The following is a 25,094-nucleotide window of genomic DNA, read 5'->3' as shown; positions in this document are numbered from 1 at the left end:
TTTGTGCACACCTGCAATATTGGCAACACCTGACTGCTGGAGGCTTCATGAATTTTCACATAAAATACATGGAAGAGGCAGATCTGTTGCCAGGCCATAAAAGCTGTCACCACACACATGGAAAAATAATATGCCATAGCCTGCCCGTGACATATTCACCAACACCACTTGTATTTACTTGGCATGTTATTTGTTATCCTGGGCATGTCGGGATGATGAGTGTTCACCAGGAGCTACCCTCTGAAGAGCAAAGTTAAACCCTGGCAAATGATGCAACCCTGTAGGTCCTGAGGGCTCAGACAGAGCATTTGTGTGCCCAGGCTGTACCCCACCAGTCACCCAGGCTACAAAAATACTGGCAATTTTGTTAACCTTTACACATTCTCCAAACACTCACTGAATTCCAGTTTGTCACCAGCTACTTGAATATCAGCTTTCCTTTAAAAACTTCAGGCTTTTTCTTTTCTTGTTTTGTCACTTTTTTGCCACTCACTATTACTGTGCAATGAATGTTACTTGTGTTTTCATACATTCTTGGCTCCCTTTGAGCACTTTCTTTAGGTTAATTAGTTACATCATTATGCAACAATGATCTGAAAGGATGAAATATCACACAGTAACATGCTGTTTCAATACCTACTGCTTCTTAACAATCCTATTTCTCTTCCTGCAGAAATGCACAAAGAAGAAATCATGCCAGCCACCATCTCTCCATAGCCCTTTCTTGGTTAAAACAGTTGCCATACAATATTCAGGATTTTGCCCATTAGTTCTATTTATAGGTTTTGGGCTTTTTCATATAGCCGTGAATATCTATGGACAGTTGTTAAATGCACCAGCAAACCAAGAGCAGGAAAAAGACAGCCTCCATGCACAACAAACAGAACAGCTGTAGCACTGCGTATGCCTGAAACATTGGTGCCTGAAATAAAAGAAATCTCCACCCCACCCCCCTCCCAACTAACAATATGAGCTGCAGCTACAAGTCCATGGTCCTGATTGCCACTGCAGTCAGCTGAGACACAACCTCAAGAGCAAAGAACAACTGTATCAGTAGTAGCAGAAGACTGGTTTTACCTGAAAAACCTCTCCTTGTCAAGAATGCACTCTCTAAATACTATTTTCCAATGAATCGCACCAGACGCATTTCTTGCTCCAAGAATACAAGAACCCTCTTTGTGAATATTTGTTTATTCTGAAAACAACACTCTGAAAGACTCTGTCCAAAGGTGAGAACACCTTGAAGCATTACAACACAAAACCAGATGTTGGTTCTCTTTAACTCTTTCAGCACTTTAAAAGCACCGAACCCCCAATTATTTTTTGAAAGCAAATACACAGTTGTTTGCAGTGTGATGTAAAGCCAGGCTGGGTTATCTGAGAGGTACAACAAGCAGAATGAGTTTTCAATTGCTGACTCCCATAAACAACATACTTTTAATATGTGTGTTTAAGTTATTTTTTTTTAACAAATACACAGAAACAGATCAACATTTAACATAGTTAATAACACCTCTAAAGTGGAACCAATATTCAGGCTCTTTCAAAAAAGAGGTTTCATCAGTCTTCATAACTTGTTAGACAAAAGCAATTAAAATCTGGGGTTTAAACCCTCCAATGCTAATTCTTGTGCACTTAACTTCAGGTCCTGCAATATCTAGCACATTTTGGGCGTAAAAAAAAGAAAAAAGAGCAGCTTCTACAAATGTTTCATAACATTATGCTTCAAACCCGTTTGAAAACCCTGAGAACAGTCAGGATTTAGTTACAACAGCCATATTGGTACTCACACAAGTACCTTTCCTGCAGAGCTGCATGTGGCGCAGACCAAGATGCTGAGCTGTGATTTAAGCTTCTCAGAAAGCCACACAACACACCCCATGGCCCAGGCATCCCCAGCCTGCTCTCAAGGCTAAACTTTGACTGACATGAAGCAAAAAAAAAGCAGGGCCTTAAAATGGTACCATGGCAGCCAGCAGGACCCTCCACCTTCAGTGGATCCACAGCTGAGCCCTGCCAGGACAAGCCTTTTGTGGATACACTCTGAAAACACCATGGGTGCTCATGGTCCAAACAATGTAGCCTGGGGAAACAACCCTGTGGGAGGTCATTGCACATACTGTCCTGCAACTGCCTCTATGTCCTGGATGAAAATAAAAATCCCACCCAAACTAGATATAACTTCTTGATAATCTCAGCAGGGCAGCTGGGAGCTATAATCAGCCCTCCAAGTACTGCACTATTTGCTGCCTCTCTGGGAAGGCAGCATTTCTGCAATAGGCAACTGGAAAAGAGCTTGTAGTGATTTTTATCTTGCCTGATTTCTATCTACCTTTGCTATCCTCCACACCTTCTTCTCCCTTTCGACCCGTCAGGGCAACCGAGTCTCTCCTCCACATGTGTTGACACGGCTACAAAACCTGTTTGCAGCATACCAGAGGCTGCGGCACTGCTCTCCGCTTTCACCTTATTAAAAATTGCTGCATTTCCACATTCAATGTCTTCAGATTAGATGGGCAGTTTGCCAACACAAATACTTACTCTAAGCACCCAGAAAGGGGAAATCAATCTATCCAAGACTGGGTCTCTGCTCACTTGTCCATAAAGAAGTTCGTGCTGACTCCTGCTTGGTGACACTAAAGGCAGTAGCTGGGTGACAAATGCAGTGTCTGCAGAGTTACCTTGCTGACCATCAGCTGGGATAAGCACTGGTACTTTCCAAAACCCGATACTCCACAAAGGTCCCTCACTATTTCAAACTGACATAGGGGAAGAGTGCTCTTAATACACAAGAATGCATGGTCTAAAGACTGAAGAAAACAAAACAGGTAGAAAATTCCTACCTCCCAAGCAGTGAACCCCACAGGCCGCTCACCTGTGCTGGTGGGCACACTCATCAATGATGTGAGGAGAGAGCTGAACAAGATGATGACACAGTTTCCAGATGAAACTTGTTATTCACTAGAGTAAAAATAAAAGTTAACCCTGAAAACTTGCTTAGGAATCTCATAATGCAGAGAGACTTTTAAAATGCTGGATGCTAAAAAACCCCCAAACATAATTAATCCTAAAGAGCAGTGTGACATAAACACCTTGATCTGACACACAGAATGATGCCCTCTGAGCCAGTTATTGCTGGTCAGGAAAGAGGTCTTTGGATTAAAATAGGCAGCTCTGTGACAGTGTCCACCTGGTGGCTCAGTAACAGGTTAAAGAAAGACAACTGCCAAGGTACCAGCTGTGCCGCTCCAAGCTGTCTGTGGTGCTGGCCTTCCTCCACCCTGTCCCAGTAAGGGTATTTCCATCATGGCAAGCTCACAGAGCCATGGCCAGGACCACAGAGGACATGGGATGTCCTTCTCAACAGCAGTTAACTAAATAGCCTGGGTCCCTCCACCCTGGGAAAGAGATCATGGAAGGGACCAATAAGATAAGAAGTCTGCTGAATTGTGAATCCCATAGGAATGTGAGCAGGAAGGCATTATTCTTCTAGTGTCCTTCAGAAAGTAAGATCACAAGGCATTCACTGGAAGATGCTCAAATAAGGTTCAGGCAGAAGGAGGTACTTCTGATGGTGGCCACAGCTAAAATGAGGTTCAAGAAGCCAGACTGAAACCCTCAGAAGAAACTAAGTGACCAAGGATTAGAGACATGATGATGCTTCAGGCCTCTGAAAGTCTACTGTCCTCTCAATGCTCTTACACTGGGACTGAACTTGGTGACTGGTGAAAATCAGGCATATTCTCAAAGGCACACTCATCCTCAGCCAAGTGCCACTAAGAGCAAATGATGGTAGGACTTTGTCAGTGAGGGAAGCAGGGAGCAACTTCTGTCCCGCACAAGAAGACTGGGACTTGGCTGGGATTATCTACCATCAGCATAGCAGGCAAAATTTGGGGGAGGGTGGTGAAGGGTGGAAACATGAGATGCTTGCTCTAAGTCTTCCAAATACAAACACTCACCTACAGAAATACATATGGAAAGGATGTGGCCTCCAGACACAGGCTATTTCACTGATGGAAAATCAGGTCCCAAACTACTGAGCCACTGGTCTCTCAGAGAAACACCATCCTTTTCTCAAACCTGTTAAAACCAATCCAGCTCCAGCATTTTTTTTTGAGGGGAAACTATTGAAAACATGCCCAGTAGTCACAAAAGAGAAAAGAACCCAAGACTAAAAGTTGTTGGAACAGGGAGTCTGATAACAAACTCTGTTTCAACATGCCCTCAAATGCTCAATTATGAGAGATTTGTGCTGCTCATACCAGAACCTTCTGAGTGCTATAGCGGTCACAAACTCTTGTGGTTTCACTGCCTGGATAACAAAATCATTAATCACGACCATAAGAGTAATTTTATAAAACCTGTGCAACACATTTCCTGTTGCAAGTGAGCTGGATGTATCTGAGCAAGCACACGTACTGCATGTGTGGTATGGCTGCTTGAAGAAACAACACCAGGCTTCTACAGGCAAATGATGGTACTGTGGTAATTTAAATAAAAGCAAAGCATGTCCTTGTTTCCCCCTCAGACTTTCAGAAGTGACTCATTAAATTAAAAAAGCCCAGCCATTAGTAAAGAAGATTATGTTAATCATTTACTGCAGTTTATTTCTCATTGAAATGGATTTGTTACACAAGAAGGCTAATCAGATACCTAAGCAATAAGCACAGATGAGCATCTATGAAAAAAAACACAAGAAAAAGAAGACTTCTCCTGCTTCTGAACTGGACCGATCACCTTGCCTCTAATGGCTTCACAGAATAGGTTCACTCCGTGTGACGCAACATGCAAGGCTGACTACAAGAAAGAAGAAAGATTCCTCTCAGAATTATGAAGCAATGCAATCTGTGGCAGCTTGTCAGAAATTGGTCACCAGAGGGAAATTATAGAGTTCTGTCACTTAAAACTTCCAGAAGTGCTCTCTGCCAGCTAAAGGATTTGCAAGTTTGCTGTGAAAAATAACTGTGTTGGTCAAGCAAGACAAGATTCTTTTTACCTCTCTAGAATGGTGAATGGTTGCATGAAGCAGGGGGGAACAGATGTGTCATGATGTTGAACAATTAGCTTTGCAAATAATGGTCCTGAAGGAATTAAAATCCCATGCCAGCCTGGCATTTGCAAAGCACAAGCCAACCTGCTCTCTACTGCCCCACTCCACTTATCCCATCTCCCACTGCCATGCAAGCCCACACACCACAACATCCAGATCCAAGGGGGCCTCTTGACATGCAGCACAGAAAAGCAAAACTTGGTGCTCGCGGTCTCACCTTTACCGAAGGCATCCTTCTGCAACAGCCAAAGCTCCCTGCAGCAGCTCCTGGGTTCACCTGTGGAAGCCTGACCATGTTGAAGAAGAGTCCAGCACCACCTCGTCTTTTGAGAAGGCATCCCCACCATTCCCAGGACAAGAAACCCAGCTCTGCTTGGGTTGAGGATGAGCCTAGAAAAGTGACAGCCAGAGAGCTGCATCCTCCCATGCCACAGCTCAACCACCTCCGGCTGAGACCTCTGCAACGGGCTCCCCACTGGCAGCAGGAGCCCTTGGTGTGCTCTGCCCAGGTGCAATCCCTCAGGAGCCCTGGCACAATTTCACTTGACTCTTTTCTTTCACTGGGATATGGGGAGGCACAGCTGTGCTATCAGTACGGAAAGGAAGAATGATAAAACCAGCAAAACAGCTCAGCAAGTGAGTGATACCGAGCTCTGTGCCGGCCTGGGCCTTATCTACGGAGCCGCTGTTTAGGAACGTCACAAAGAGGAAGTCTGAGAGTTATTTCGGATGCATGGCAGAGAAACTTCCACCTTTCCAAAGAAATTAAGATAAAATATAGTCTCCCAGAACTCCCTCAGCTTAATCTTGCCAGACCAGAACAAGTCCTTCTGTTCTCCAGCTTTTCTGAATTTTATTTTTAAAGCCTAAAGAGATACAGCACTTCTGACTTTCACAGATAGTGGAACAGCACAAATCCTAAAATTTCCTCTTGAAACACCTTCTCTCTATTCAAGACATTTAGAAAAGAGAACAGCTGACATTCTCCATCAACCTCTAACTGTGCCCTGTATACTCAAGACAGCCCATTTCAAAGAGACCTTAGATTATCCAAGTATTAAGAAGAAGATTCAGTGCAAAAAATCTTTTGAGACTCCTGTCTCCTAAGCACAAGCTTTTAATTTGTCATGGCAAGACAAAATCATGGAAGAAAATGCTTTTGTCAAATTTCTGTTTGTTTCCCATCACTGAAGACAAGACAGAAATTGTATTGCAGAAAATTGCTTCCACACATTTTTGAAACATTTTGCCACTCTCATCCACTGGGGATAGCTGGAGCTGAATGTAGTTCTACTCTGCTGAATGTCTGAAGGAAAAGCTTCATGTTAGATCATATTCCAGTTCAGTTCAAAGACAAATTGGCTGTACACAATCATTACAATAAGCATGGATTCAGACTTGTCTAATACCAGAACAGGAGTAGAATTTCTCAAATGTTTGTTTTCTAGTCATCCCTGAAACAAGTACCAATATAAAGTGCAGACAGCTAGCTATTTTTTACTGCTACCTTATCTTAAGTTTTTGTGGTTATAGATTTTAGTGCCATAAAGACGCTGGTGGCTGTGCTGGCTGAAGTCAGCAAAACTTAAGGAACATTTATTAGAAATCAGAACACAGATCATCTCCGTTAAAACTCCTGCTAAACCCGACTCTGGCATCATTGGGCAGCTCTGCATGGGCCACAGATGTGGCTTAACAGCTCACTTCAAGAAGTGAAAAGAATATATGAGACTCAGACACGATGAAATGACATGACAAACCCTCAGATGTGGTAAGGGGGGGAAACCTCAGGGAGATTTTCCTGTTTCACTACTTGCCTCATAGAGGGCATCAGACACGTCTGCAAAAGCAGGCATTTGAAGAGATACAATGAGAAACTCTGTCTGCAGAAGTCAGCAGGACTGAAGTAAGTCAGTATCCCATTTTGCTGGGACTCAGACCTGGACCAGAGGCTCTGAGCAGGTCTGTTCAGCATTTCCTTCCCAGGGTACCCCTCCCCCTTACTGCAACACTGGGCTAGAGCACTGCTTCAACGGAAAGTCTTTGCATCAGGTACTTACAGGGGAAAACCAGAATGTTTTAAGGGGGAAGAAACCCACAAGCCCAGCTTCTAGGGCCGCTCCCCCAGGCAGCATAGCAATCCCACAGTACAGTGGTGAGAGCAGGGTGGCTCTGTATACCCACAAAGTGCTTGCGTCCTCATCCATGTGGAAAGCCTCTCCTTACCAGGACTCCCACTCTTTCTTCATTCCTGCAACTCCTCCGTGCTGTGGTCTGATTGGATTTCTCCATGCTGAGGCAAGCTACACTGCTTCAACAGGATTTTTTTACTTAAACCTGGGAACTGTTTTAACTAACCAATTGCTTAAAACCGTCTAGGGATGGAGCCTGGCCTTCCCCTTTTGCAGAGGCTCTGTTAATCTGTTTATACCTTGAAAATGACATCCTGGTGGGGACTACTGCATTGTTGGATGCTCTTCCTGTGCTTCTACAGCTCTGCAAAGATTAACAGAGCCTTTCTCTAACAATATTATCCACATTACCACAGCTGTCCTCTGCTAAGGCCAAGAGAATGGCCACCATGGTCTGAACTGCTGCAGGGAGGGGATGGCCACTGCTTCTCTCCCCCACCACTGCCATCACCTGCTCTGTGGGCATGTGTGAGTGCAAGACCACAGGAATGCAGCCCAAAATCACTTTTGCATCAGCTCCCTGACCTCAGCTGACCATCCATGTCATAGCATGGAGGTACAGAGAGCAGAGGTGGGGGAGGCTGAAAGGGGAGCTCCTAATTTTCAGGTGCAACTAGCACATCCAACACTGCGAAAACGTGTTCCTTTAGCAGGACGGGTAAAGAAATAAAGGAGCAAAGTTCATAAGCGGGTGTTAAACACTGGACAGCTGAGCGCAGCTGGGAACAGATGGCTCCACAAAACTCACCATCAATTTCAGCTCTTCTACACAGAAACTTTCAAGGAGGGGGCAGGGAATAGTACTAAGCGGGGAAGAAAAACACTAAAAAATTAAATTAGCCAAGCGAAAAGAATTGATGCACCTAAACCATCATTAATTAATGTCTTTGATGCACCCAATCCATCATTAATATCTTTGCTATGTACACTGCAACATCTAAATCCAGCAGTGCTCCTCCTATATATACCAATAGGTTACAAACAGAGAGAGAAAAAACCAAGTTAAATGCAAACTTCCCACAGAAGACTGATACAATATTTTAGGAAGTCAGTTAGGAGTCATTTATTCACACAGTTATGAACATCGATGATATTTTATCTGGAATTTATCACCAAAATAGAATCCAACAGCTGATGTAAACTTTTAAAATATCCTCTTCATATGCACTGCAAATATGTCAGGCTCTGCTTAAAAATGTAATGGTACTTACTTCTGTCTCTCCTTCTCCTCTTGCAGAAAGTGCCAGAGACATATGAACTGCTTCCTATAATCACTTCTGATTTAATTTTCATAAAGTATTTACAAGATACAGGGCAAGCAGACCCTTAACAAAACACAGGTGAGGGAAGGAAACAGGCCTATTTAGATGCAGTTCTTTATAATGCATTCCTGTACTGGGCAGAGGTCCACTCTGAGCTCCCCAGACTCTTGTATTCTGTTGTTCATCCTCAGTTACTACCAAACACATCCTGGGGGCAGAGGGGACACCACCTTACAATATTTTTTCAGTCAGAAAGTTGTGGGGTTTCTTTATGGCTTTTCTTTTGTTCTTTCTTGCTTTCTTTTTTCTTTCTAGGGGTGGGAGGGGGAATCTGTCAACTTAAAAGAAAAATCTTGAAGTCTCATATAAAAGCATGTTTCATTGCTAAGCTTTACCAAACGACTCCTTTTCTTTCCCAAATTCTCCAAAAGAAGAAAGCCCAAGTAAACAAACAAAGAAAAACCCCCCAACTCAAATCATTTGAGAGGATCCAAAATTCAAGGACACAGTCCAGGCAGCCTCAACTCTCTGTTTGTTTTGGGTTTTTCTTTTCTACCTGTTACACAAGACGATGGATTCAAATCAGATTTGTCAGTGTTTACATAGCAGGTGGGAAATACAGGCTCCTACACGAAGAGGAGATCAACTCATTGGCCCCACAGTTCCACTCAGCTCCCTTCCTATCACTGCCCAGATGGATGCTCCAGCTCAGCACCAGGAGCCAAATGCTTTTCCCCCTGCCAATGGCGCAGAGAGCTTTGCCTCCTTGCTGCAGACCTGCATCACTGCACTCCCACCGGGTTATGTGCCAGGCAGCCATTCCCTAATCCCTCCTGCTGCAGTACAGGAAGTTGTCAGTCATCGCTCTGCCCTGGCCAAGGCTGCCTCCTTCCAACAGTGTTTACACCCCGTGCAGCATCTACTCTGTCTGTCACCCTCAAAGGCAGTGCCTGGGGCCAGCCAGGACACCCCCAAATCCAGCTGTCCCTGGTGCCTCCTCCTGGCCTGGGACAAGGCATTTTGTTCCAACACAGCAGCCAGCAAGACTGCAGCTTACAAATATAGCTGTCTGCTGAAAGACACTTCCTCAGGTTGGATATGCAAGTAATGGAAAAGCACATTTTCTGCCTCTGTCAAATTTTCAAGCACCCTGAAGCCGAAAGAAAGGCCCATACACTTCAAAGGCCGACTGCAGAGCCCAGATTAGAGAGGGAATCTAATGAAAAGCTGCAGTCATATCAACCACGTATTTTCAAGGTAAAAGCATACATCTGGCCGTAACACATCCCCATCAACGCTGCCTCAGCTATTCTGGCATCTCTTTCCAGTCTCAACTGAAGGATGAATTTCACAGTAGAAATATGAAGGAGGAAAATGCCACAAATCCTAAACCACACAGAAGTGCAAGAATCACCTTACTTGTATCACCACCACAGCAGAGGTCTTTGCAGAAGGCAATGGATCCAGGGCCAGGGCTATGCAATGAATTTCAGGTGGCACCATGAATGTTGGTGGGGTGGCAGAGGTTTTTTGCCTCCCGCTCAGTCCATCAGCTACAGTTTCCCTTGAGCCAGCACTTCTGCTTTTCCAGCCCTACAGAGAGCTGGCTCCAGGAGCTAAACCACCGGAAAAGTATTCGCTTTCTTTTATAGGGCTAATTTTTGGTTCACTTCCCTGGGTTGGCTCAGCACAGAGTGCTAGGAAAAGGGGGATGGAGTAGCCAGTCTCTGCTCTGCTGAGGCTAAAGATGCATCAGTCAAGTTGCATCCCTCAGTTGTGGCTTCATATAGGTGCTAAAATAACTCCTGCAACCCCAAATCCTGCTCCCCCACATCAACTTCACTCTTGGCATGACTGTGCTGCAAAAGCAAGGTGGGGGAACTGAGCTGGCTGAAAAACAACTTGCTTTTCACAGGCATCTTGACTCAAATCAGGTCTCCCTTACATAATACCAAAGAAATGCCCTGGGAACCACGGCTGAACAAAAGCAAAAGTAGGGGAAAAAAAATCTCCTTTCCTGCTCTGTTTTACTGTATGTTATGAAAAGGCAATTTACTCTTGGTTGTATTTTGTTTCTGACACATTTGTGCCTTAAATACACAAATGCACTACAGCATTCAGTTTCAGATGAATTAAAAGGGAACACGCTCATAAACAGCTTCACACTTTAACTCATCACATAGTTTAAGTACATTACTACACAGCCAAATTATTTTTTCAGAAGACAAACATGCAGCTAGTTGATTGCAAGTGTGAAATGGTGCTATAACACACTCTGATCACAAATTCACCAGCTCAAAACTACAGCTAGAGAGGCACCAGGCAAGTCACCTTTATACAAGGAATCCTACAGGCAGGTCTCCTGGTGACCCTTTTTATCTTAAAGGCTCATCCTGCAAGAAAACACCTTCAGTAATCTGAAGACTACTTAAATTAATGCAAGTTGGGTTCTACATAAAAAAAATGGTAAGAGTATAAAATGTAAAGAGCTGGTACACTGAAATACACCATATCATCATCCAAGCATAGGGAAAGAGCAAAATGGGTGTTGAGAAGGAGAAAAGGAAAGAATTAGGAGAGAAGGAAATCTCTTTTGAACTGCTGAGGCAAACTGAACAAAACTGAATACTTAACTGGCGCACAAATTACAACACAAGTTCTGGCCATACACAGCTATAAGGAAACTTCCACCGCAGCAAAAGATCAAATTTCCGTTTCCTGCAGGATATATCCCAATCCCACTGCACAACCAACTGTGTTTGTATGTGGGAATGGTACAGAGCCAAAAAATACACTACAAAAAATGGTCTTGAGAGGAAGAATTGTGACAAGAGAAATTGCTTACCCTCAGCAAAGTAGCTCAACACATCCCAGTCATTGCTATAATTAGCTACATAAAAACTACAGAGCAGTGAGCCTTAGAATATCTGATAGCAATGCAGATACTTTTTGTTTAATAACTTGTTCTTCTTATTTGAACTCACTTGAGAGTGAAACAGCACCAAAGCAACGGAAATTCAGTCAATTTGGGAATTGTGTTAAAATGCCGATTTCTGATCTGCAGTAAGAAAAGCATGTTTTACCTATCAGAGAGTGACTGAAAAGCAAAAAAACCCTCATGACAAATACAATAAAGCAATACATAAATCATGCAAGACCTTTACTGCCCCTCCCTTCTTTTAAAGGAAGCAAACAAACCTTCAAACTTTCTCCTATCTGCTCCTCTGAGCTCTTCATTTACATCTTATGAATCTGTTATATACACAAGAAAAAACAGATTTTATGTTCTGTGTACCTCCACACCACAGTAATTTTTATATATCCTTCTGTCCAAATGACTGGTTATGAGTAAGAGTAAGCAAGGACAATCTATAGGCTGAAGTGCATAGTAATTGCCTCTACATTTCTGAAGGACTTAAGGAACAGGGCAGCTGCCTTTTCAGATGATACCACTGTTTCAGTGACAATAGTATTAAATTATCAGTGAGTACAGCCTGCTTGTATTAGCAGAAATAGCAAGAAAATAAATGGGTTAATTTCCAGCACTTGAAAGAAATGAGATCCCAAAAGAAAGGGAGAAATACAACGCTAGAAAATAAACCTGACAGTCAGAGAAAAAACTTTCCACTTGACCTTCCCTACTGAAAAATCTCATTCAGCACTGGTATCCATTCCCATTGAGTGATGTGAATTTGTGTGGGCAAAGTTAACCTGAAGGCAGGAAAAAACCCCAAACAGATAAAAAGCAGCTAGCCTTAAAACTAGTGGATAGTCAGGACCTTTTCAGGTTTTTGAGGGAAGGATTTGAGCCTGCTGGTTTTTCTGTGTGTGAATTTCTCTCTTCTTGGCAAGTACTTTTTTTCCCTTTAAAATCTGAATTAGAATAGCTGTGGTTTACAATGCAAGCCCAAAATCCAGACATCAGAGGATGTGGCTAGCAGCAATGAACCCTTTGGCTGTTCACACAGAGCACAGCTGGCTGCTGGGCAGAAAGAAGAACAGAAGGCAGGCCATCATGTCCTGCCACTGCAACAATCTCCTTGTCAGTCTGCTCAGCCTCACAGAGCAAACAAGGTGGATTTGCTCGAGGTGACAACCCCATCATTCCCACAGAGAGCTCTGTGCCTCGAAAAAGCATTTTCCCCTTCGGCTATTTGAGGATGGCATTAAGAAAAAAGGAAACTGCAAGCTCTTGTGGCTCCTCAATCTCTGAGCTCAGCTTTTGACTGAAACACATCTCACAACTCAGTGTTGTTCTACTCTCAGCAACATCATTTTCCACAGAGGGCTGGGATGAGAGATGCTCCAGCATCCCACAGAATTTATGAATATATTCTAAAGTATTTGGACTGGGTTTACTGTCCACTTTAAAAGAAAAAAAGCCACAGTTGTTCCTTAGGAGAACCATCTGAATGTGAAATGACCAAGCCAGCAAGAAAAATTAGATTTAGGGTTTACCTAGCTAATATAAATCTTCTAAATTTTAATAGTAAGGCTGTAACATGCTTGAGGCCTAGATGGGAAATGAAAGTAGACAAAAGGTTTCAAGGAAAGGCAGCAGAGATAAACCTGTTTTTTTAATTAGGAAAGCAGTAGAGATGCAAGGGGGACTGTAATGCAAACATCTGCCCCAATATGCACTGTTCTGGTGGAGAAGAGGTAATTGTGTCTGTCTCCGAAATGACTTGTCAGCAGTGTCCAAGCCACGTAACAAACTTCCTAACTCAAACATCCCCAAGGACAGGAATCCATGTTCTGACAATAAAAAGGCACAAGAGGCAAACGATTGCTCCAAACACACGACTTCATAGTGAAAACATGAGCCTGAAGACTTCTGCTGGAAGTCCAGGAAGAAAAGCAGTGGCAGTAAGATCTGTCTGTATCACCTTAGTAAAGCAGGAGAGTATTTCCCCCTTCTTGCAGCTGGGGAACCAAGATAAGTAAGCTTTTAGCCAGGAGTCAACAAGAGAAGCAATGGATTGAGTGTGTGCACCCTAAAATGCAATTCTGTTGCTCAATCATGCACCTCTAGATCAAGTCTGCTGGATCTACCAAACTCTCCAGGTCTCATATGGAACAAAAAAAAAAAAAGGGTTTTTTAAAAAAAATTGTTGATTATATAAAATACGTGTGATTTTAACATGCATATCACACTTAGTAAGGCTGAGTTTTGCTGTGTTCTCCCTTATATTTCCCTTAAAGCTAAAGGAGACTGCAGTAATTTTTAGAGTCATAAACCAGAACAACCATGGGAGCTGCTGCTCCTCCTACCAGAGGGTGTCTTTTCTTTAGCACTAAAGCAGGCACAAGGCTGCAGATTTATCTGGAAAACACGAGTGGTGTTTCAGCTGAACTGGTCATAAGGTTTCAGAACAAACACCTCTGCTTTTTCAGATGGGATGCTAAAAGAAGCCATTTCAGTCACTCTGCAGATTCTGGAAGACATTGACATTTTTTCCTTGGAATCGATTCACAATTTTAACTTCATGGTCATGTGGGATTATTATCTGTAACTGAAAGTAAAAGTGCAGATTAGGGAAAAAAAATTTACACAAGAACTCAATTATATGGCAAATACCATGGCTGAGGAACTACAGAATACATTCAGTCTGTATTAAACCCTATCTCTGAAATGAATGTTAATTAAAGAAGGCTGAAGATGCAGGCTGGATGGATGAAGACAAACAGAACAATCTCAGCCTGTTGCAAGGACAGTGCTTCCCCAATGGAGCCAGAACGGATGGCCAGTCTTACTCATATTCCATCTCCTGAGAGCACGATTTATAATGTACAAGACAGACGAAATTTATTTGCTAACATATGGAAAACATTTATGGGCTCTTTGGAGGATCTGAAACTCAAGAAACACAACTACGTATTGTTAAAGCTCTTAAATGGAAATTTCATTTTAGAAATAAGCATTTTTCAACTTGAGGCTGTGACATTTAGCTCTATATACTGTTGTTTCCTGTCCTGTCAGGTATGAATTTCAGAACAGGTTGTTTGCTGTAGGTCTAAGCCTCAGGAGAAGTATTAGCTGGCAAAGTCCTCTTTTTAAGGATATAACCCATGCTTCAGAAAGATGGATGGGGGAGTGTTTGCCATAGGGGCAGGATATTGCTGCCCAAGTTATCATCTCGGCTCTGCAGGTTACAGTCATGGGAGGAGACAAGACTACTGACACCAAGTGAATGCTCCCACAGCCACAGCTGCAGATTATTCAAAACCCAAAAAAAAAGTCCACCTTATGATACAGGAAAATGATCCTCCACTAAGCCACGCAAGGTCACAGCCTGCAGGAGAGCTCCACCTCTGGGGCAGATGGTCTCTTCGTCATGGAAGTAACCTGCTGGATGCCTGGAAGGGCTGCAGGCTGGCTGAGGAATAAACAGAACGGATGATGCACCAGTCGCACACACGAAACCACACACATCCCACGAAGCCATACTTTAGCTAACAGGAGCAGGGGCTTTATAGAAGCCCCGTGTCAATCAACAGCCAAGAGCCGTGTTGGGGTCAGGGCATGTATGGATTGAGGGGGGTTGTTCTACAGCTGGGAGCATTACGTTGGTGCAAACATCTGTGCACAATGAAGTCAGGGTGGCTGGCCACAAAGCAGCCTCAGAAATGTGAAGTGTTAGACCCGCTGTGCTTGAACAGATTCAAACACCTTCAAGAAGAGCAGGACCTCGGGCCAAATATTTGAGGCAGCAGTACAGCAGCAATGGCTGAGATATTCAGAGACTGATTAAATGACTCAATCATGCAGATACTTTTGAAAATTCTGCTGCACGCAGTTAAGTTTATTCATGCATGTGTGGGAGATGGGGAGGATTGTGAAGATTTTAATAACTACCTCAGGAAAGAAAAAAGAACAAATGTACTTTCTCTTTAAAACAGAAAAAAACTAAACCCAAAAATCCACTGCTGTGGCTGAAGAAGAGTTTACAGAAAGCTGCAGAGAAGCCTTGTGTGAAAGGATGACCAAATGGACTATGATACACAAGTCAAAAATATGTGCAAAGAGAGAATGGGACAGAAGGGTAAAAATAAAACATTTCACAGCCCTACCAATTTCTTCCAGTTTTAAACTGCTGTATGCTTCAGTATGTTATTTCTGGCTTATGCAGTCTTCATACTTCACCATAACCTACCAGATAAATAGGAAGTTGAGAGCTTTGAAGAACTTAAGGACTGCAGGAAAAGGAACGACTTCATCCCAGAAAAACGAAGACATATTGGGGAAGGAGATGTCCCCAAAGCCTTACTTTTGGAGTATGACAACACATATGCCCTTGTGTTGCCATCCTGACAAATAGCACCATGCGAGGTCCCACCACCAGTGAGGTCCCTCTTGCACTCTGGAGATCACAAAACCCTGCAGAAAGCACTGCCAGGCAGGACACAACTCATTTCCCAGGTGCCAACAAGATGCCAACACTGCTGAGGCTTCCCTCCTTGCTAATGCTATTGAGCAGCTTGTTCCTCCTTCTCCATCAGGCCTCCTACCCATAAATGTCTGCATGGCAGGGAAACACCTGTCACTTCCCCAGGGTCAAGTAGGTGGGAAAAATCTCCTGCAGTTCTGGCTCTTCATTCTGAGAGCAGGAGTTTTGAGTGATTTTGATGCAGCTGGAGCAGGATTCATCCAACTTTTTCTATGTAAAACACTTCCTTCTTAAAGGCAACAAACAGTGGACAGTCAGTCTTCCTCACTGTAAAAATCATTCTTTGAGTTTAAAAATCAATACTCAGCCACAAGATTGAGATTGTGGAGAAATTCAGGAGCACTCCCAGGTGCCTGAATATCAGCCAGTAGGATTTTAGTAAAAATATATTCTCCTGTTTCCACAGGCCAATTGTCACTGCTTAAACATTGAGCATTCCAATGTGTAACTCATTCCAGTGAGAGCTGGCACACACCCATCCAAGGCACATTTGGACGGTCATTCGCTTTCTGAGGAGCACAGAAGAGCCACACACACATCAAGAGTGACTGTCCACCCCCAGCAGAGCACAGCTAGTCCAGTGGATTTGGGAACAAAGCAGTATGTATTGGTAAAAGGCTCTGGCTCCACTGGTGCCTCCCCTGTCTGTCCTATCCCAGTGCCTATAAATCACTTCTGGAAGGTAGTTGGGAAGCAGCTGCTAATGATAGTTCTGCTGCAGAGTGCAGGAAGTCACCTTTTAACCCTGCCTGCTGTTTGTCTCCCTGAGCGTGACAAAAGGACAGATGTGGACAACATGCTGGCCCTTGGGAAGATCCGGTCAAAACTCAGCAGGGAACCTGATGTGGTCCCATGCTGGCGAAGTGTCACCCTCAAAAAACACCTTTTGGCTTTGGATGCTTCTTGGGACTCATTTTCAAGCAGCTTGATGCTTGTACACATTTTTTCCTCCTTCACTCTAAATATCCAGGAAGTATCCCAAAGACAATTTTGAGTTTGCTGCTGCTGCATGAGGAGATCCCACCTTCCCCTTTCCTGCCATCCAGGCCCCATAGGACAAGGAGGGCATTTGTAAAATAACCAATATGTGTCCATAGGGGTTGAATTAAGGGGAGCAAATAACTTTATTAACAAAGAAGTATACAATGTGAGCAACTTGTTTCCAGCCCATGGAATAGCGCTAATCAGAGTCACATTTTCACCTGACAAGTTTTTTTTTTTACTTTTTAACTTTCCTTTTGAAGTTAGTAGCTTTAGTTTCAGCAAAACTCCATGACACATTTCAGACAGCAGCACAAATCAACCTCCAACAGCTCACTCCTGTTTAAGTCACTGCTGCTTAGACAGATGCCACACTACTATGCCTTCCTCCATCTGAAGAACACCAGTCTGAACTTTCTACATTCCATGCACAGGTGAAACACCTTTAAAGTTTGCTGGTTTACAACTGTGATCCAAAACCTTATTTCCTTCAATATCTATCTGAGTAGCAGTCCCCTTGCTAGCTACCTGAGTTTGCAGGAAGCTTCTCAGGGACAGCAAGGAGTATTAGCAGGTGCGTGCACCACCTCCGTCTAAGTCAAAAGAAATTCAAGGGCGATTATTTCTTCACTGCTAGCCCCTACATCACCTGCTCTGACATGCTTTTCACGTGGCAACAGGAGTCCAACAGGAGGCCTCACATTCTGTAGAGGATATACTTCCATCAAATAAAACACACCCAGTGTCCAAACATGATGGTGGCTGAACGCCAACCCTGAGGCATAAAAAGAAAAACCCTTTCTAACCTGACCATGTAAACCTGAGCATAAAAGAGAAGGAGCTTGGGTGACATGTACTCACAGTGAAGACATCATCATCGCCGACCTCGGCCTCGTTGTGAAGGGTGGACGAGGAAGTTGTAGATCCTAGAAAAAACCAAACCAACAGCTTTTTAAACACATGACATTTCCATGAAACTTTTTCTTTTTGAGGCTGTTAAACATTTGCATTCTCACAGGTTTGTGTGTTGTAGATGCGTGAAAGAGTGGTTCAAATTAAGGAAGAATAACCCATCTGCTGGTAGCTGGGTTGGAGAGGTAGAATCTGAAAAAGTGTTTATTGAAACTCAAGTGTGTGGCTGCCAATGCTAATTAACAATGATAAAAATAGCAGTTACCATTTCCAACTACAGAAGACTAATTTCTGAAGAATGGTAAAGCTATGTGCTAATCAGTGCTCCAAGCTGATTCTCAGCTGTCAAGAAATCACATATGAGTTTTTCTTCACTTACTCTCTAAATGGGGGGGGGGAGGAAGAAATAACCTTTAATTGAAAATAAAATGAACCTCACTTTGACAATGAAGAGTTAGATTGGATTTTTTTCCTTTTAATTTTGGAAGTTTTTATATACTCTAAAGGTCTTCTCTATTATCACCTGCTTCTCAAAGAATCGCCTTGCCCCACACAAAGTATCTGAAAGAAGCTGATATGTGTAAAATCATTGACAAGAGAAAAATACAGGGGTGCATTTTTCATTAGGTACATTAGGCAATCTTCTGGAAAAGTAGGGAAGCATATGAAAAACTTTCCTCACCCAGCAGGTGTTCCTGCAGAGTTGCTCAAGGGCCTGTGAGCACCTAGATCACAGAACGGCCTCAAGGTAGGAGGTGCTCCCCACTGCTGCACTTGACACCAAATTTATGCTGTACCTAAAAAGGAGTGACTTCTCTGCCTACACCCAATCAAGATCCCAGACCCCGTTCCTGCCTGGCTGGCTTCATCTACCCTAAGGCTGCCAAGGAGGGGTGGGTACAGCCAGAACATCTGTTGGGGGGAGAACCCTCAAGTCAAATGTCTATTTTTTTGATGGAAGCCCACTGCTAGACTGAATTATGCCCACATCACATCCCTGATCAACACAGTACAACGGCATGTACCACCTTCATTCTGGAAATTTGTTAAAATAATGTGTTTTATATAATGCTATTGGCACCAGCCTTGGCTGCTCTCAGTTGCATCATCATGAATATGTGCAGAGCTAAGTGTGAAAGCCCACTTATAACACTGAGTAATGTGGAAGCATTTGTGCCATTTGCTACATTAGCTTTAAAATTAAAAAAAGCTGAAGCTCTCTGGAGCTGCATAGGGTTCTTGTACCTGTGCCCCAAACTTCTGATGCTACAGGGAATGAACTATTGGGTTAGATATTCACAATAAAGCAGTGATTTCATGATGTGAAGTTCTGAATGCACACTTAGTTGTGCTTAATATTACCTGCTGAATTTGATCAAGTATGTGAACAAAAAATTAATGACAAATTAAATCTACTGCCCAACACTGTGTGTGCATGAACAAATTATTGTTTTTCATTCAGAAAGCCTTATTTGGAAGTTAATGAGAAACACATTCTTGAGGATCAGCCTGTACTGTTAATGGGATAAAAACAGATTTGCTGATTTTGAAGTATCTGAGATACAGAAGAACTTGATTTTAAATACCTCCACTGTAAAATGGATCAAGAAGAGCAGAACAGGAGTTGCCAAGTACTGGCATCTTCAAAATACTACTCAATACATTTGAGTTATTATCTCCTTGAAACTTTGTACAATCCCATGCCAATTACATAAAACATCCCTTTTATGACTCAAAATGCTGCACAGTTTTAACAAGAAGAAGAAAGAAGCAAGTCTACCTGTAACTTCTTGATGTTAATGGCACAGAAAAAAAGCAAATTTCTGAGAACATCCTTCCTCTCACTGATGAAGTATTTGCCAGCAACGAGCCCTGGGGGATTAATTCTCTTCCAATATCTACCATGTTCATGTTAAAGCAAGGACAGGCTATCCAGAACATGAAGCTGCCTTATGGAGCTAATATCCTCAAAAAGAATACACATCTGTACATACATTTGAATTAGTATCCTCAGAAAATGTACCATCTGTATATAAAAATATCCTGGTCACACTGGAAGAGAAGGCTATGGACTACTAGGTTCCTACATAAAGTAGTATGGTTAAAAAAAATCAAGAAGAAAGGCATGAAGAATCAAATTTCATTAAAATGAAGTATAATTGAATTATAGCTGTATTGTGATTGCCTGATTGCAATGAAATGTGAAAAGGAAAAATTTATGACAACTTCAAAGCACAGACAATTCAAATGCATTTTTTACAGAATTAAAAAAACAACACCCAGAAACACAACAAAGCCTTCAAGAACAACCATTCAACTAAGAGGATGCAGACAAAACTAATTACTGCAAAATAAAACCAAAACCAAACTAAGTTTTATTCAACTCCAGGCAGGAATTTAACAAAGACTCAAAAAGATGAGATTTTACTGCAAATAAAGAGCCCAGGCTGTTTGAGTTGCCATCACTTGTATGAACCCCAAGCCTACAAAAAAAAGTAGCAACAACAAACTTGATGATAAATAACAGAGAGAAGTCTGGATAGACAGAATTGAAAAATACTTGACTGAAACACCGTATCTTCTCTAAGGGATGAGAAAACTCAGTTCCTAAAAGCTGGGACTTGGTCACTGTAGGATAAGGGCCCCAAGTGCACTTGCACACACGCACAAGAAACCTCCAAGCCCAAGAGCTGATTTTAAACACTTCCCTCTTCCCAGCTCCCTGACTCAAACCCCCTGCCCACTCTTCCAAGGGTGCAAGTGTCCACCCCCACGCTACCTTCAATGAGGTCCTCGATGGCTTTCCTCACTCCTCTGTCAAAGGCTCGAGCGTCAGCGGGGCTTTGAAAAGTGAGCCCAAACTTTCTGTTGTCAACTTTCCAGTGGTGGAAGGTGGGGTTTGCCTTCGTGTACACCAGGTCCTTCTTCACAAAGCACTCCAGCACCACCTGGAAGGGCGTGAGCCCCAAAAGAGGAGCAAAGTCACTTTTCCCACCCCAAGGATACAGCCAGCATCATCTCAGGCTGGACCCAAAAAGCAAGCCAAGCTTGCTTTCCCCCTCACACAGGGGAACATCCTTCCCTACCAAATCATGACTAATAAACACCAGATATGGTAATTGTTCTCAAAACTACTGCACATTCATCTTTTGCTTGTGCTTTGAGTTCACTCCCTACCCCAGGAGCATGTTTTGGACCCAGTGTGGCACAGGTTAAGCTAGCAGGGGGCCCAGGAGGAACGAGAACCTCTTCCCCCAGTAATTTTACTCAACAGAAATTTTTTTCCACCAGCAACAGATTCAGGTAGTGCTGCAACTCTCTCCTTACAGTTTTTAAATTGTTCACCTCCAGCTATCTCTACAGTGATGCTCAGGGGCAACAGGAACAGTTTGTCATGTCTTACTCCACCCCTCAAAACCATAAGCATGGCTCCCAAATAATGTCAAAAAAACCATCCTAAGCAAAACAACATTGCAAAAGACAAACCATAATTGAAACACCTCTAAAACACCAGTCTTTTTGAAAGCAAGATAATTTCTGACTCAAATAATGCATTTTTTGAGCCTGTGGAGGAAGTGCTGCTTTTAAGCTAGCCCCTATCTTCACAGGAATGCATTTCAGAAGAATCAAATACAAACAAGATAACAAACTATATAAAAACAAATAAGTAATATAAACAAATAAAAACAAGATAACAAGCGATAATATTTCAAGTGTGCCCTGGAAATCAGGAAAAGGCTTTATTAATTTGATTTGTGCAGGGATACAAGAGAGGTCCTTTTTAGATAAACAGCTACCAGGAGAAACCGAGTGTGTCAATTCATAAGAGACAACTTGTCTTCATATTCTCACTCAGCTTGTTCAAACCTTGAACAGCACGCAGCATAAATAATTCATGGCCCTTTTAAAAGGCTTGCACTGCATTACTCAGTGCAATGTGACTGGCTTCATGGGCTCTTTACACTTCAATTCACTTCTCACTTACCCCCGCACTAGGTCTAAGAAAAAAAAGAAAAAACCGCAGGCCCTCTTTCATTCAAGGGGATCTTTGTATGTGTATGTCAAAAATTCACCTGCTCCTTCCAGGTGGCATCACACCAGCCTAGGTAGCAAAAGATGGCAATTCTAGATGAGGATTGGGTTTGTTTTGTCTAATCTAGTATTATTTCCACATGCTTGTTTTTTAATATATTTAAAAAAGAAAAAAACCCAAAACTTGCACAAGAATACAATAGCAATACGTTTGGGATAATTCTCATTATAAGAACAGACAAAAGTTGAATTAGGGTCTATTACCAGTTTGTCTTTCTGCCTTTCACCATGGATTAGAAATCCACTTCTTCCATTGCCCTCCGGGTACGTGACCTTGCAGACGCCAACTCTACTGAGACCGCCTCCTTCTTGCGGCAACCATCCCCCACTGGAGTCATCTCGGGTCATAACCACAGCTTTGACTCGCACAATATAGCTGTCACTGCAATGGCAACAAAACAAAAACAGAACCTTTTGTGAGCATCAAAGTCACATCGCAGCAGTTTTTCTTGAGGGTGGTATTTAGATGGTGCTGTGCTGACCCCAACAGAGAGTTTCTGCCCGGGATGGAAGACCACCTCTGTCATGGATGGCCTGGAACACTCCAGCCACCATAGGAAAGAGACCCACCAAACCTCAAGGAATGAACCTGCCAGGTTTCCAGATGTCAACACACAGATCAAACCACCTGTGGTCCCTGACACTCTCTGCCTCCCGCAGCTAGGGACAGGGACCAAGAGAGTGGGGTGAGCCAGGACCAAAGCCAATTCCTACACTGGGGCATCAGGTCTCCAAAGTGCTGGAAGAACAACACATGGAGCTCAAATAACCCACAAACAAAGCGTTTCAAGGTTTCTGTGATCCAATTAGTGAAGTGGGCTTTGGAAGATGACACTCAAATTCCTCCACGTCTGCAACAGTTTTATGGGGAAAACCCCACAAATGTAGCTCCAGCTGGAACTTCAGATGAAAGCAGATGGGAATGAACTCAGCTCAGGTCATCAGGACCATACAATGCCCCTGAAACCGTCTCACCAGCATTCACAGGGCTTTGAAAGGCAGAGCCTTTCAAGAACATCACAAGAAACTATTCTGGAAGCACCTAAGATCTGGGAATAATCCAGACGTCCACCACAAAGTTTAGAAGAGCCCCCACAGTGGGAGACTCCAGGCCTCCCCTGTACCCTTTTCACAAAGCAGTTGCTCCATCATCCACTGGAGACATCACCAATGTTCTGTTTTTAGAAGCAGAAAAGCCCCTAGAGAACGTAAGCAAAAGCCACACACTGCACAGAACATGCAACAGACTGCAAGCACAGAACTGCTGGGAAATAACCAAAAGGAGCTTTTCTGTCCTCGTGCTGCTGCTGCGTCGGTGCTGCCCATCATGTGCTGGGCATTGATTAATACAGGGATGCTGAGGACAGCGCTGACAGCTGTGACACCTTCACAGGAAGGTCACCACGGTGGGCTTGGATGGCAGCCACGTACAACGATGGCACTGCTGGCTGCAGAGCTGCTGAGGCACCCAAAGGTGCCCACAAAGCTGCTGCAGGGCACTCAAACCTGGGAACATCAACAAGGATGAGAAAAAGGGATGTCCATGGACTGTCCATCTCCAGGCCACCAGGTGACCTCACCAGGAGGCAGAAGATCAACACCCAAAGGGCTCCAAGAGGCAGCCTTTCAAAATGACAGGTATTATCCTTTATGGAGAGAAATTCCTCCCCGTATCCAGATATTTTCCCAGCATCCTGTACAGCATGACAAGCAGTAGTAGCTTTCTTCATCCTGCACCAGGTAAAACTGTCTCATTTTCAGACTATTTTTGCAGCAGTTCGGGGGCTAACACTTAAACTCCAAGCCTCCCTTTCTTTAACACAACCAGATCTAAGCATCTAAGCACCTCAGGGATCCTACCTGAAAGCAGTTTGAGGACAAACCAAGGGAAGCAGTGAGCATCTTCTGAGACGAGCTTATTTCTTCTGATCTCAGAAAATACCTGCTGCAATTTTATTTTCAAAAAGAAAAAGGCTTTATTTTATGGATATGCCAACTTTCTCACTGGACCTTCGCAATGACAGCAGTGCACAGATGCCAGAAGTTCATCCCTGCTGCCCTGAGTACTTTGCATTGGCTGATGAAAAGCTTTCCAATCTGACACACAACCACAGCTGACACACACAAGCTATTCACAGACCTGAAAAACTATGTTTTTAAGAATATTTTTGCTTGAATCCTTATAGCATCTTCCTGGTACAGTAAACAGGGCAAGTGTGTCTATAAATTGAACCAGTTACCTTTTTATTTTTTCATGAAAACATGTTTCTAGATTTTACAGTGGCAACTTTAGTCTCCTGACTTCCTGATACTCAGAAATAAGCAAAATACTTCAGCTAATTTCCTACTGTGCAAAAATTGAGCTGCTTCCATCCAAGACAGTTTTTGTTTTCTTCTTTGTACCTTTCCCATATGGTCTATAAGGATTAACAATTAGCAGATTAAGTACAAAGAAAGCCAACTATACATTTCTACATCTTCCTACTATTCCCCAAGGATCCTTTCTGGACTTATTTTTAGCTCTCTTCTGAAGTCAGAGCCACTCAGTACGACCTTCCCTCCTATCCTCCCACAAAAGTCATCCACAGAAACTGCTGCTTCTCCTTCCACACTTGAAAATTGCCACTAGCATTATAGCTTCCTGCAGGATTTACCATTCACTTTTATGGAGCCTCTGGCTGTCCCAAAAGTAATGCTGCCTTCAGTTACTTTGCTGCAGAAATTGTCCACTAAAAGGAAAATTAAGCAAGAAGCAGCTACTCAGTACTTTGTGATTCCTGACAGTTACACATTTCCATCACCTCTCAGTGAATTTTCTAGGCTCGTAATTACATCTGAGTATTACTGGATACCTATACATTAAATTTAGGTGCCATTACTATCCCTGCCCATTATAATGACAATCTGGTGGGGTACAGAGTCACATGGTTTTCCTCTTCATATCCACATCTATCCATGACCTATGGCACTCACAAACTCTGCCACCACATGCAGAGATACCACCATTTAAACTGTGTTATTCCCATCCTGATGACCAACCTCCTTAAATACAATAAGCCAGAAAACCTAGTTTCCATCCCCTTACCCCTGCAAGGTGACCTCTTTTCCCCTATTAGACAAGAGTCTTGTCCAGCAGAAGAGTTCACCTTTGGCA

At 43.1% G+C, this 25,094-nt stretch overlaps 1 protein-coding gene across 2 annotated transcripts in view; it reads right to left on the bottom strand.

Annotated features, from left to right (window-relative positions):
• The window catches only part of SPRED2 (sprouty related EVH1 domain containing 2), a 59,880-nt gene that overhangs the window by 4,113 nt on the left and 30,673 nt on the right, over nucleotides 1-25,094 (bottom strand). For both annotated transcript variants that reach the window (XM_038131286.1, XM_038131287.1), the window contains exons 2-4: nucleotides 22,145-22,322; nucleotides 20,628-20,796; nucleotides 17,798-17,862 (exon numbers count right to left, since the gene is read on the bottom strand). In XM_038131286.1, coding sequence (XP_037987214.1) covers nucleotides 17,798-17,862; nucleotides 20,628-20,796; nucleotides 22,145-22,322 — 412 coding nt within the window. The remainder of the gene's footprint in view (nucleotides 1-17,797; nucleotides 17,863-20,627; nucleotides 20,797-22,144; nucleotides 22,323-25,094) is intronic.

The sequence above is a fragment of the Motacilla alba genome, chromosome 3, assembly GCF_015832195.1.
Source record: "Motacilla alba alba isolate MOTALB_02 chromosome 3, Motacilla_alba_V1.0_pri, whole genome shotgun sequence".
NCBI lineage: Eukaryota > Metazoa > Chordata > Aves > Passeriformes > Motacillidae > Motacilla > Motacilla alba.
Note: the sequence above shows the minus strand (reverse complement) of the source record. Positions and strands in the feature narration are given on the sequence as shown.